A 14,365-nucleotide genomic window follows, 5' to 3' on the forward strand; every position below is an offset into this window, starting at 1 on the left:
GCATTGCTTATATAATATTACTATAGTTGCCTCCCTTTCCCCCCCCTTAAAAATTTTTTTTTTTAAATAAATTAATATCGCTGTGATATTTATAAAAAAAACATCAACGGATGGCTAATCTTTAAAAGTGATTAAGCTTTCATATAGTGAATCATTAGTATGCTTAATTATTTTACAAAAGCAACTAGGTTTATATGCTCCATATCAGCTTCAATTAAGACGCCATTATCTCAGTGGCTGTTGACAGGATTTTATCTAACAGTCAAGTATTATAAGAAATGAACCTGAAGTCCAATCTGAATATTACATAATGGTAGCGACCATTACCACGATTGCATATATCTATTCGTCCTTAGAATAGTGCATTTTACAAATAAAAAAAAAAGCAAGAAATACATTATTTTAATATAAATTGGTTCCACCTAAACTGCCGTATCGCTTTTCAGATGATAGTCTGCGAGGCAGTTGCCCTGAAATTCATGAAGACCCAAGTACTATCTCCTACTTGCCTTTCATGCACCATTAACAATACCTTTTGCTTTGCCCCCACTTTAACTGTGTATTTTCACATGTCCTCTCAGGGCCGGACTTGGGTAATTATAATAGATGCCCTTAAGGTGAAGTGAATTTGCTGGCCCCAAATGAGAAAAAAAAAACACCAAAAAGAAATAGCAATACGAAAAGTATTAAAAACCAACTTAGTGTAGTGTAGTGTAACCTATGGGAGGCCCTAGGGTAGGCGGCTGCCTAGTTTGCCTATGCCTGAGTCCGGCCCAGGTCCTCGCAATATCGTTCATTGCAGTGAAAAGTCTTTCAATCAACAGCGTTAAAACACAAAACAAACTCAATAATCTTTTGTAAGCCTATGTCTCAGTCTCTCAGTAGGACACATAATTCTTCTGATATTGTAGGAATTGTACTGGTAAAAGACAAGAATGGTTAGGATAAGGTCATCAAAATGAGTCACTAGTTAACTAGTTTAGTCTGTTTTGTAAGATTAGATAAAACTCCATATCGACATTGATTGTTTTTACAAGTCATCTCATTGAAATTAACTGTTTGTACTTTTTATAGATTAGATCTAGATTTAAAAAAAATGGAAGAGTGAAAAGCAGAAAATATTTCCAATACTAGATGTAGATCTATGTGACATATAGGCTATGTATACAATCTTTCTTTAGCTTTAACTATTGTAGTGTGACCTACATGATTTGGCCTAAATATTGTTTAAAACCGCAACTGCTGTTCTTAAAATAGCAACGTTTCCAAGAAACAACCCTCCTTCCGATAACGACATCATTTGAGTAAAACTTTCTCATACTACGATTACCGGTAGTTAATCGAACCTCTTTCCTTTAAAAGAAGGTCAGAGTTTCTGTGTAGTGTCAGAGATATGTTTAAACTGTATGTGAATAGTAAATATTTTTGGCACGAGTCATGGTTCCCATGAGTGGTATATTTATTGAAATGCAGCCAACATTATCATCATTATTATTTGTGGCATAGATTGATAGATAGACTCTAGTAACTGATAAGATAGATTATCTAGACTTCAAGTTATGCTCAACTGTAGCAGAGTCAGAGTTAGGGTAACAGTAGACTAGCTAATAATAGCTAAGGCTAGGCCCAGATCAATCTTATCTAGATCTATAATAATTTATAGACGATAGTTAAAACACAAGTCCAAGTACACAAACACTGCAACTTTGAACTGGTGTAACCACACTACGACTACAAACTGCAATAATTACTAGATCTAGATCTACAACAAATGGCAATGGAGGTAAGTTGTATATATAATTATAATATAATATAGATCTATAGGCCCCTATTAGATCTATATATAAATATAGATTTTAAAAATCTGGATTAGTTTTTAATATAAAGATTCTAGAGTAAGATGTGTATTTGTGGGGTCATGCGCAATTTAATGAATTTTTTTTATCAAAATTAGAATCTAGATCTAATATAATCTCTCTAAATAGAAGCTATTAATATAAAAATCTAGTATTATTAAATAAAGTAGCCCTTCTAATATCTATTTGACAATGAAATTAAAAGGTAATATTACAAGCAATCTAATCAAGTCTTGTACTTCATTTATAGTCTATAAACTAGCTTTCATATAGATCTAGATAAAGGCTTACAAATTTCATGTTCAACTGATCTCAACTTGTTGCGACAGGAGTAACAGCTCAGATACTGCTGTTGTACTCTTGGGAGAAGAATATTCACTCCAGTGAATATACATGTACTGACCCGTGTGGGGGTCATCTCTATCAGAGCCTGGGGTCCTGAGTTCGAATCTCGGTGAAGACTGTGATTTTGAATTTTGGGATTTTTAGGGCACCCCTGAGTCCACCCAACTTGAATGGGTACCTGACTTTAGTAGGGGAAAGAAAAGGCGGTTGGTCGTTGTGCTGGCCACATAACACCGCTGGCCAGAGAAACAGATGACCTTAACATCATCTGCCCTATAGATCGCAAGGTCTGAAAGGGGAACTTTACTTTACTAGTTTTAAATGTAGCATATCTATAACCCATTATATGTTATTTTTTTTTAAATATAATACAATGGCTCCTAGTGCTGCCTTTACATGTGCAGCATACATGCATCATTCATTGTTTCAGCAATTAGCTTCACTTTTGTATCTACAATTTTGTGTTACATTAAATCCTTTTTTTTTATAGTGTTTTTGTCTCTGAAATGATGTTCTATTTTTTCCCCCCCCTAGAACTCAACAAGATTACTGCCTTTGATAAAGGACTTCCTAGACAATGAGACAATTCCTTTTATGAAATGGGTCAATAAAGAACAGCAGATTTGGCAGTTGCCATGGAAGCATCATCGACCCACTAGATGGGGTGAGCCTGATGCCTACATGTTGTGTGAAATTGCAAGGAAAATGTACAATTTTAGAAGCCCAGAACCACAGCCAGAAGAGCTCAAAATGTGGAAAGAGCGTTTACGCAACGCCTTAAGAAGCCTTGGGGTCAAAGAATTAGAAAAGCTTCGCCAACAAGATGGAGAGAATCCCATAAAAGTCTATCAATTCAGCAACAGTCCTGTCAATGGGAGAAAATCGAAAGGAAAGCGAAGGAGTGTAAACAGTCCACCTAAAGTGGAGGCAACTCTTCCTTTCAATCAATTTGACACTGAATTGCAGCCTCAGCCTCCAGTTCTTGATCAGTTTACTAGCTTTAGCGGTGCTGCATTTCGAAGTCGCAGTCCAGTAAATGAATTCAATGATATAGACACTGATGGTTTTTCTGGAAATTTAGATAGCATACCAGCTATCACTGCACAACTTATATATTCAGCCCCTGCCATGAATATTTGTGTAAGAAATCCAGTCTTGAGGGAAATCCCTATTCTACAGACTTCACATGATTTACTTTATAATAATTTTAGCAACATTCCTTGTGCTGTTTCCAAACCAAACACAGTAGATACTAGAAACATAAATGGCAGTGGCGTATGCTCAGAGGTTTGTCCATATCAGGAATTAGAGCAACTCATAAATGATGTTAGTGTAGTAGGGGTTTTTCCCCAGTTAGGTATCAATGACATTGAAAATATTCCCACTGGAAATATACCTACTTGTGTTAATGACAACATAAGCGATGATTCTTGTGAGTCACCAGAAACCATAGATATGCCACCATTAAACTTCTTATTGGAGCCATCTCTTATGCCCAACAATATGTTGGATTGGTCAGATGCCCCCTGTATTGTCCTTAGTGTCAAATATCTGAACCAAACTGTGGTGTCCAAGAGGATCTCCGAGCAGTCAGTTAAACTTTGCTATGTTCCTGACAACATAAGCAGAGAAACTATTAGATACTGCCCAACTCCAGAGCAGTTCGGCCCAAGTAATGCCAAACTTGTGGAGTTACCATGTACAGACACCTGCCCAGGCATCGATAAGAATAGCTTGGAATTAATCCAGAAAATACTAAATCACATGGAAAGGGGGGTAACTTTTGTTTACAAAGGAGATGACATTTTTGCCAAACGCCTCTGCAAAGCAGTTCCCTATTACACAGTACCCACAGAGAACCATTACAAGAAGCTAGAGAGGGGCACAGAAGTGAAAATCTTTGATTTCAAAAACTATTTTGTTCCTGAGTTTGAAAAAAAAAAAAAGCCTACTCCCTATGTCAGTCTGACATTTTCAGTGAGAAATCCAGAGAAGGTCAAAACACCTGTACTGTCTGTTGACATATGGCACATGAAAGCCAATGAGTTAATACAAACACAGCAAGAGATGACTCAATATTTTAACCATCTTGAGCCTGACTGCTCTCTGTCCAATGAGTTTGATACAAGGCTTAGAATAGAACATAGTCTTCAGTGTTAGATTTTCTCGTTATTATCAGTACCCAACAGCAATTTAGACTGACCACATCACATTGGGACCTCATTTAGTTTTTGCTACTTTTATAAGCAGTCAATTGATTAAGAAGTGTATCGCATGATGAGAAATCTAATATGCTACATGTTTGTGTTTGACAAAGTTTGACATTATGACTATATTTAGCTCACCATGACTATGTCGTACTGGTCTTCTTTAAAAGAAAAACATTATTTGTTTGTGGATTACGATTAAAGGAAAAGGGCGAATGGCTGTCTGGTCATGTGGTATGCCCACTGAACTGTTGTTTGGTCGTCTCGATAGTCCTGGGTTCATACCCAACCCGCTCCCATACCTTGTCGTCCTGCGTTTGGACTAGGAAGTAGATTATCTTCAACTCTGAAGGAACATCTGAAACATTTAAAACATTTTATAAACATTTCAGTCTGCTTTTCTGATCTATTAGAATAAAAGTCAAAGAGTGGACTAGTTTTATTAAACAGTTCTGAAATGTTAATTTATGAACTGTTTAACTCTTGTGCTACTAATTAGTTAATTAATGTATCACTGTTGGTATATTTGATTGGTAGGTTATAATGGCACCTTTATTTTACTTCTCAATGCATTCATAGGCCTCCTTCAGTCATTAGATATTTTGTAAACCTGTGCTCTATAGGAATTGTATTCTTGACATTATTTGACCATTCTGAGCCAAAAATAATAATTTGAAATAGTTTACAAATGTCTATAAATGCACTCATCTATATATTTATATTTCTGCCAAATACATTTGTTCACAATTATTTATTTTATAATTTTTGGTACGGTATGTGTAAATATAATTTGAAATAGTTCTAAGACTTTTTTAAAGTTTGCAATTGTATATATAATCTAATGCTAGATAACTGGAAATTTTTTTTTTCTAGAAAGAAATCTGTGATACAATAATTGTAATCAAACCTGTTATATTGAGCTTCATTGGACTAACTACATTTTTATTTATTTTCATGTTTTAAACGATCTTAGGAATGTTATTTTTATGACGCTAAAACTTACATTCTAACAATGTTAAAACATAGCTTTGCAACATTTACATTGTTTCTCTGAGTAATAGAAATACTTTGCTTAATTTATAACTCTCATGACTGAAGAAAATATTTATATGCGCAATAGGATTACAATGTGCTATTAATATTAATAATATTGATATATTACTGTAGCGCTCTAACAAGCTCAAGAAAAACTTCCATATCAATGTAACGAAATTCTAACTTATTTACTGCAGTTTGCCTTTTTATGGCTAATATTATAATAGAATAGTTGAACTAAAATATGTAAAAAATTCAAACTAGTTATCTTTGTGCATATTTATAAGTCCAACTGGAGTTATATCTTTATGCAGTGTTAAATGTCTGTCTATGCACTTTGTCAATTCTTTTTAGCTTTGAATTATTTTTGTCAAGAATTTAATGAATACTTTCACTATAAATTTTGCCCAGATGAAAACCATTGACATCTATTTTTTTTAATACACAGAAAATATAATATATGAAAATATAATATAATATATAAAATAAAAAAAATAGCTTTATTTTTAAATAATGAGTGATATAGTTAAATTGTTTAAACTTAAATTTATTAACTCTTTCTCTCCATTGATTTGTCCCCATTAAATTAAATTTATTTTTGGTTTTATGAACTATTATTTGTGTTGTATAAAAAGAGCATGAGCATGCATTCTCCTATAATTGTATACCAAAGGTAACGTTTTGTGATTACAAACAAACATGCTATTTAAATTGATCGTAACAGGGTATGATGCCGAAATGTGAAAAATGAACAATTCTGTCAGAGCGTGGAAAATTAATTGCGGAGATAAAAAGTTAAAATACACTGTGTTAGAAGTGTGTTAGAAGTGGTTGTGTTAGAAGTGGTTGCAGATTGCAGATTTCTAAAGATTGAAATCAACAAGATTGAAATCAACATGGCCTTTGTTCTAATACCTTCAGTCTCAATAGGTAGCTGCTACCAACATGAGTATTATATTTATAAGTTGAAAATAACAATGATTATTTGTTTACATATCCAATTATTAATTCTATTTTATTCTATAATTCACATGAAATTATGTGTAAATAAAAAAAAGAATAACTAAAAAGATAATCTTTAATCTTGTCCTTGTGCTATTCGTTTTTTATGTATAAATGTGAAAGAAACATTTATTAAAAGATATAATTGAACACCTCACACTTAGATTTTGTTACAATTATAGATCAATCCATTTCCATTTAGCATTTCCATTTAGATTATGTTGGCAACATGGAAGTTCAGTTGAGCGTCCTTGACATTGTTTAGTTTATCGTGAACATCAACAATAAGAAATTGTAAAATAAAAAATAATACATAAAACAATGACATTTTTTGTTCAAACTCCAATTCGTTTAATTTAAAAGCCTGCTGTAAAACATAATTTGAAAAAGAACGAAACTATTTCGACCAAAAATCTATATCAACTAAATATATTTTTAAAAAAGGTAGCACAATGTTCAATATCTATTTGTGCATATTTATTTATTTGCACATTTATTTGTGCATTGGAAGACTAGTAAATAATAAAGCATAGATGATAGATCTATAATAAAACTCTTGAAATGTTAAAAATACATTGTCAAAATATTGAATAATATCACATTAATAAGATCTTAAGCACTCGTAGAACGAGAGAAAATTCACTCAACATTGAAACATGGTATGGTTATCTGTCTCTTGTAAAATGTAAAATGCTTCTTTTTTTTATGACAATGGAATGTCATGATATACACTATCAACGTCTTATATTAACGGGGAGGAAAATATATGTATTATTTATAAACAGGAAGTGGCCAGAGTAGAAAGTTTGGAAGAACAGTTAGGAAGAAAAATTGGGAAGTCAATTTAAATGCTGATAAATTGTGATTAGAAAATGTGTTCAGAAAGAAAATATTGATGATTGCAAACACTATAATAATAATATATTATTATTATAATTAGCTTTAAAAATGATAAATGTAGGCAAGCCTATAAATAGCTAGTAAGACATATTCGGTGTAAAAAATTCGGAAGTACGGTTATAGCTATTCAATTTTAAAAGCATATCATAATTCTGTTCCACTTTTAACAATGTAGAATAAAAATTCTAAGCGCTTTCGCTCATGTTACAGTGCAATTAACTGTTTGGCAATAGTAATCGTTCGATTTAGCGTCCTTTGACATTGTTTTTTTTTCTATTTATTTCAAAATCGCTCCCACCCAAACATTTTTTTTTCAATCTCTCACATTTCTCTTTAGAGTCCATAACACCACCCCCACACTTTTAAACATCGCCTTCTCTTCTCTTTTTTTTCTCTCCCCTTGTACATTATAATGGTTAAAAACTAAAACGATGTCTTTTGAATGTAAACCTGGTCCCAAATTAGCGAAAAATCTACCACACTTTAAAACTTAAAGAAGACTAGCTTACTACAAAACTTTTGCAAAAAAATGTAATTGGTAATAATATCAGAAAAAAACAAAACAAACGTGTTTAATTAAACAATCGGTATAAAATAATATAAACACAATGAACTATTATAATCAGTATAAGTTAAACACAATAACCTATTATAATCAGCATACGTTAAACACAATGAACTATTATAATCAGTATAAGTTAACGCAATGAACTATTATAATCAGTATAAGTTTAAACACAATGAACTATTATAATCAGTATAAGTTTAAACACAATGAACTATTATAATCAGTATAAGTTTAAACACAATGAACTATTATACTCAGTATAAGTTTAAACACAATAAACTATTATACTCAGTATAAGTTTAAACACAATAAACTATTATAATCAGTATAAAAGAAAGTAAACACGATGAACTATTAAAGACTGAGCCTATTATAGTTTAAGCTTCGGCCAAAGAAAATCTTTGAACTCGTGTATGGGTGGTCAATCTATCGCCACGTTGCCCACTTTTACCAACACAATTTAAGCAATGATCAACTATTTCTTTGTTACATATGCTTATAAGCAGTGATATGTAGCTAGGGATTTGGGGGCGCGGGGCGCTTGGCCATTTTAGGGGCCCCTGCATTTTGACATTCGACGTCATATGAGATAATGAACTTATTAACAAATATATGTCTAAATTCCAATTGGTACAGTATGTAAGTAAAATTTTAAAAAAAAATCATTAAGACTCTTTTAATGACTAATAGGCCTACCGTTTTTGTTTTTTTTTTATGGGCGAGATAATGCACAAGTGACAAATCTCAATTCAAATTGCCTCACGTCGTGCTTTCTGTGCAGCAAAGGTCATCTATAACATCATCTAGAATATAATGCTGTCTAGTATTTTGACTCCACTTGAACAGCAAGATTACATGGCAGTGGCGTAATATTTAATGTAAAAAAAATTAGGAAATTCATTTGAATGTTTTCCTCAAGTGGGGGCCCAGGGGGACTTTCGAATTAGGACCTCCTCTCCCTACCCTAGCTACGCCACTGCTTATAAGGTTGCCAGGTGACCAGTAAACCGCGAACCGCCTTTATCCCCCCCTCCCCCAAGAAATGTGACGTACCAACTAAAAACTTGAGACACAAGTTGACACGAGACACATTTCCTGTTATAATAAACGCAGCTTTACACGACATTCGAGCCTAAGTCTTTAATCAATGAGCAACACATTAGCTATACATCAATAAAAGACATAGTTTTCAATTTACATTATTGTTCATTATTGTCTACAATGGTTGTGCATGTTGTTAATGATTAGTCCACTTTTTTTTTTTTTTACTGTTACATTAACCACTTAAAACCCCCCACCCCAAAAGAATAAAAGAAAGAAATCTAGTATCAGATTTTTAGTTAATATAATTGTGTTGGCTGATGGTAGAATGTCAGAAAGCCAAAACCACAAGGCGGCTCCGAGCATGAGGTAGATCCCGATCGTAAAGAGTATTTTCAAGAGGCCCTCAACTCTTTGGAACAATTCGTGAAATCGCCCCTCTTGTCTCTGGCGCTCTGACTGTCTGACAACATTCATGGTGATATATCTACGACACCTCCTGTACCATTCGTAGACGACATACATGCGTTGCGGTAAATGAATCCACGGTCTGTTGAGCCGTCTTTTTCTAGCTTTAAGTTTACGCTTGCGACGTCTGTGCTATATTTTTTTTTTTTTTAAATTGAAACAAAAAAAAATTATTGTGTGATCGCTAACTATTCTTTGTCAATAGACCTAAGGCAGCCTATTCATTATAGACATCAGAAGAACATATTATTTTCTAAAGATGGCCAGCTTAGGCCAATCTGTATGGTAAGCTCAGTATAAATGATTTATGTTAAGAGAATCACCAGTGTAAAATAACTAATTCTATTTTTAGCCAGCCTGTATAATAAGAACAGCTATAGAGGCTGTAGTGTGCACCCAAACTGAAAATATTAAAGTCATTCTTAGCTACACTTACAATTTTTGTTTGGTTTAAATTATTCTTAACAAGTTATGTTAGTTTTTTAAAAAAAGGGGGGGGGGCAACTCAAAACAACAGCCCAGGCACTGATGAAAACCGCTAAAAAAAAACTTTAATTACTATAATTTAATCGTGATTAAAATAAATGCAGCTATCATTAGTTAGTCTATAAAAATGCACAGTAGCCTATAATAAACTGGTCTAAAATAGGCCTAGCCTATATAATATAGTTCATTTGTAAGGGAGAAACATTACAATTCCAGTCAATTTTGTCAAATTTTAAATCCATAAAGACCCAGTAGACTTGAGTAGACCATTACCATTCAGAACACGCATTGATAATTGTGAATCGCTAGCCTTATCAACACACTGTGTGGTGGCTTAATGACTTCTAATTAGCCCTTATTTACCAAGAACTTAGCCTAAAAATATCCTATAGGCCTACTCGAAAAGCAACATTAGTTGTTTCTTACTAATTAACAGGCATAGATTTTGTAGTTAGAATGAAATGAGGCGTATTTTATTCCCTGATGCATCTTAGACAAGCTTCTTTGCGAGCCTTAAGGACCTTGTGGTACGGTCATAAAGTTAAGTTTACTTTTTTGTTTTACAGTAGTCAGCCGGTCATCTTGAGACCCAATAACCATTGGGATTCTTTTTCGAGTTAGGATGTGCTTTACCAACAGATAGAGAGGCAACTGTTTCCCAGGCAGCCCACTTCTCTCAAAATACCACGAAAGTGAAGAGTCAGGGCGCGCTGAACTTGCTAAAGCTACACTGGTTATTTTTTTAAATTCTTATTTTTTAAAAAGGTTTTTTTTTTCTGTCTCTACATTTCCATTCTTCATTTATTAATTTTTTATTTATAAATACTGGTGATTACTCACTATTAAAATTAAAGCAATTAAAAAAATTAACTACTACAGTAATTTAACACATAATATACATACACAATTAATCACGCTTACCTCAACGTCGTCAAAAATAAATATATGCATTTTTATTTATCGTGTATTTTATGTTGACTACCGATATTTAGAGTATTTTAGAGTAACTCAGATATGCTCTGATAACGTAATGCTCTGCGGAAAGTCCCGATATTATTCCGTTAAACAATACGCTTTGCCTTCTACTTCTAGTAGTCAACTTAAATGTGTTTTACTTTGAGAAGTCAAAGATTTGCCCCAGATTGGGCCTATTCCCTTCTCTAAACGTAATAATAATAATAATAATTAAAAAAACAATGTCAATAATAAATTTAAATGTCAACAAGATGACCCGCCCTCTTTCAGATCACTCAAACAAATGAAACAAATAATTGTAATGCAATAAAAAAAAAAAAAACAACAACAACTAATCGCGACGTTCAAGGCTAAATTCTTACATATAAGGGACGTTAGATCTCCGTGATGGAGTTCAAGAAGTGTATATAGGTCCAGTGGCGTAGCTAAGGATTTGTGGGCCCGGGGGGGGGGGGGGGTGACCTCTTTTGGCGCCCCTGCATTTTGACATTCGACATCATAACACAAGATAATAGCGTATAATATTTAATGTAAAAACAAATTTCGGACACTCATTTTTGGGCCTCCCTAAACTTGGGGGATTTTCAAATTTGGACCTCCCTCCCCTACCGTATTTACGCCACTGTAGGTCTATTTCCACCTATAGATCTAAAAATATCTTTCATTTTTTTTTTAATTATCTGACTGATGAGTAGGCTACAAGAAAGAGGACATATAAAAAAGACAAACTTAAAAAAAAAAAAAGGCTTATACTGTATTTGATCAAACATAGTAGTAAATCAAAGGTTGTACATTAGCTATGTTAAGTCACATTTTTCTCAGCCTGGTTGTGTTGTATGCTCTCTGGATTGCCGTTCGGCGGTATCGATGGCCCTTGGTTCGAACCCTGCCCCTGCCCACCGTTGTCCCCCACCGTTCGTGTTAACCTGTAGGCCTCTAATTATCTTCAAGAAACATCCAAAACTTGTAAAACAAACAAAAGAGATCACTTTAAGGAATGGTTCATAGTTAGGTGTAGACCTAAATGATTCAATGCACATTTATACTGCGTTATATGCCCACTTTGTGTGACAAATGTCTGAATCCGTGGAGAGACAAGCGCTTTTTTGTTTTATGTCTTTTGTGTGTTGATTGGCGCAAACCCTCTTTCAACATTAGTAGGCTATTATGCTTATTTAATACAGACGTTGCTTCAAATAAGAATATGTGTTCCTAGGTCAATCTAGTTAATCAATGGCTTAAATTCTGCCAAGTCATTGGTTTTGCAGGCTGACTAAGGCAATCTATTTTATGTATAATTGCTACTTTACTTATTAAGTCTTCCATCCTGAAGAGTTTCTAAATTTAGGGATTTTACTAAAGGTGTTACTCTAGTCAAATGTGAATATTCGTTTTTGTCTAACATTTTATTATCTATGATTCTTGCAAGGCCGGCCTTAGGCATAGGCAAACCAGGTACATGCAAAGGGCCTCCGATTGGTGGGGTCTCATATATATAGAGGGCTCAAAAAAAATTTTTTTAGAGAAAAAATTGCGAAACATAGATCAAATCTAAAACATAGCAGAACTCTATGGCTCTATCTTATCCAGCCAATCTCTTAAGTCTATACTATGATTCAAAGTTGATTTAGGAATGTTAAGATCTACGTGTTAGACTACAAATATTATAGGTAGAAGACCATTGTTAATTCCTTTTGGTGAAATGTCGAAACGTTATTTCTAGTTCAGTGATCATGAATCGTCCAAGAAGCACAGTCGTGCTATCGGTGTTTGGATTGAGCTGAAAAATTGGAAGGCCTATACGTGACATCTGTACAAATATGTTTAAGAATCTTACTAAAAGAAGGTAATTAAAATATATGAATTTAACTTATTTGTTGATTTAAATATAGATACATGAAGGTTTCTTTTTATTCATTGCGTATTTTTCGGTCTTAATTTTTCATTTTTCTATTTTATTTGAGGCCACCCAATTCATCTAGTCTAGGACCTCCAAGTACATAAGACCGGCCCTGATCCTTGCATAAAGAAACACCTATGACTTCTTCATGAAAAAAAAAAAATTAAACAAATCACGTTTCTCTCTTATTTATGTGAGTTTAAACCACAAGATACGAAACTGAGGCTTCGATAAAATGTAATGACAGAGAAAAAGCCAGGCATTTTCGCCTGTCGGACGGAGGACACGACCTCAAAATGGAGGACATGTGTGCTTCTTTTGCCGGACATCTGGAAACCCTAAATACAAGGATCGAAAGTAAAGCAACAGTGGGAGGTTAAGGGACGGTGTAGGCCTACTGGTTGACATTCAAGTGCCTCATTTGTTATTCTATCTATCTTCTACCCCTTTTTTTTTCCTAATTTAAAAATAATTTTATCATTATTATTTTTAGTATTACTATCACTGAATACGTGGAACTAATTCGTAACAATAACTTGATTTGCTGCCCTACATAAAATGTTGGCTCATCAAATTTAATGTAACATATGCTCGTACTCTTTTGCTTTTGTTTTCAGATTCATGTAGCCTACATTTTTAGATTTCGGATATTTCCGTAAAGACGTCGCTTTTAGTTTCATTTTTGTAGCCAGCGGTAAAACTAAAACAAAGCAAGACTGAATACATTTTTATCAATGGCTTCTCGTTTTTTTGCACCGTTTTAAAAAAAAAAAAACTGAGTGGTGATTAATTTGCCACTTATAAAATGAGCACTTTATGATATTCACTTAACTTTTGAGCTATTTAATAATCAATAGACCTTATGCAGTGGCGAAGTTAGGGTGGGGCTGGGGTACGAATCTGAAAATCCCCCCCCCCCCCGGGCCCCCACTTGAGGAGTCCCTAAATGAGTGTCTGAAATGTTTTATACATTAAATATGAAGCTCACGCCATGTTATCATGCTATTCATGTTGGTATGTAAATTAGCGACCACGTTGCATGTATTCCACATTTATTAAGTACATTATCTCATGCCATGATGTCGAATGTCCAAATGCAGGGGCAGGGGCTCCCAAAGAGGCCAAGCCCCCCGGGACCCCAAAATCCCTTGCATATGCCACTGACCCTAGCCCAAAGTTAACGCCGGACAACAAAGGTTAACAGTCCCGTTTAAACGCCTTTTCAAACGGAGACGATGTTTAGTCTACGTACACATAAGACAGCGGTTCTCAACCTTTAATGCTCGGCGACACCCTTTTTACAATCCCCCACTCTGCCGCGACACCCCCCCCCCACACACACACAAACAGCAATAGAAGAAAAGACAAAAAACAATTCATATTTTCGATGGTCTTAGGCGACCCCTGGCTAATCGTCAATCGACCCCCAAGGGGGTCGCGACCCACAGGCTGAGAACCCCTGACATAAGACAAACACAGCAAACTGAATTGTAAAGGGAAAAGAAGAATTTGGGAGCAGCCGATCTTGGTGCCGGAGCGTAGGGGGACGCCAACAGTAAGTATCAGAACATTACATCAAATA

The 14,365-nt window shown here is 34.3% G+C and overlaps 1 protein-coding gene and 1 long non-coding RNA gene across 2 annotated transcripts; one reads left to right on the top strand and one right to left on the bottom strand.

Annotated features, from left to right (window-relative positions):
* Positions 1 to 1,293: 1,293 nt before the first annotated feature.
* LOC106074682 (uncharacterized) lies at positions 1,294 to 6,546 on the top strand. The gene is made up of 2 exons (XM_013235500.2): positions 1,294 to 1,783; positions 2,736 to 6,546. Exons 1-2 carry the CDS (start codon positions 1,772 to 1,774, stop codon positions 4,359 to 4,361), a joined length of 1,638 nt encoding a protein of 545 aa, XP_013090954.2. The 5' UTR covers positions 1,294 to 1,771; the 3' UTR covers positions 4,362 to 6,546.
* A 704-nt stretch (positions 6,547 to 7,250) lies between these two features.
* LOC106074679 (uncharacterized) lies at positions 7,251 to 13,698 on the bottom strand. The gene is made up of 2 exons (XR_008780137.1): positions 10,830 to 13,698; positions 7,251 to 9,554 (listed from the first exon to the last, which is right to left on the bottom strand). It is a non-coding gene; the product is annotated as an uncharacterized LOC106074679 (long non-coding RNA).
* Between the last annotated feature and the right edge of the window lie 667 nt (positions 13,699 to 14,365).

Source organism: Biomphalaria glabrata, chromosome 10 (genome assembly GCF_947242115.1).
Source record: "Biomphalaria glabrata chromosome 10, xgBioGlab47.1, whole genome shotgun sequence".
Classification (NCBI taxonomy): domain Eukaryota; kingdom Metazoa; phylum Mollusca; class Gastropoda; family Planorbidae; genus Biomphalaria; species Biomphalaria glabrata.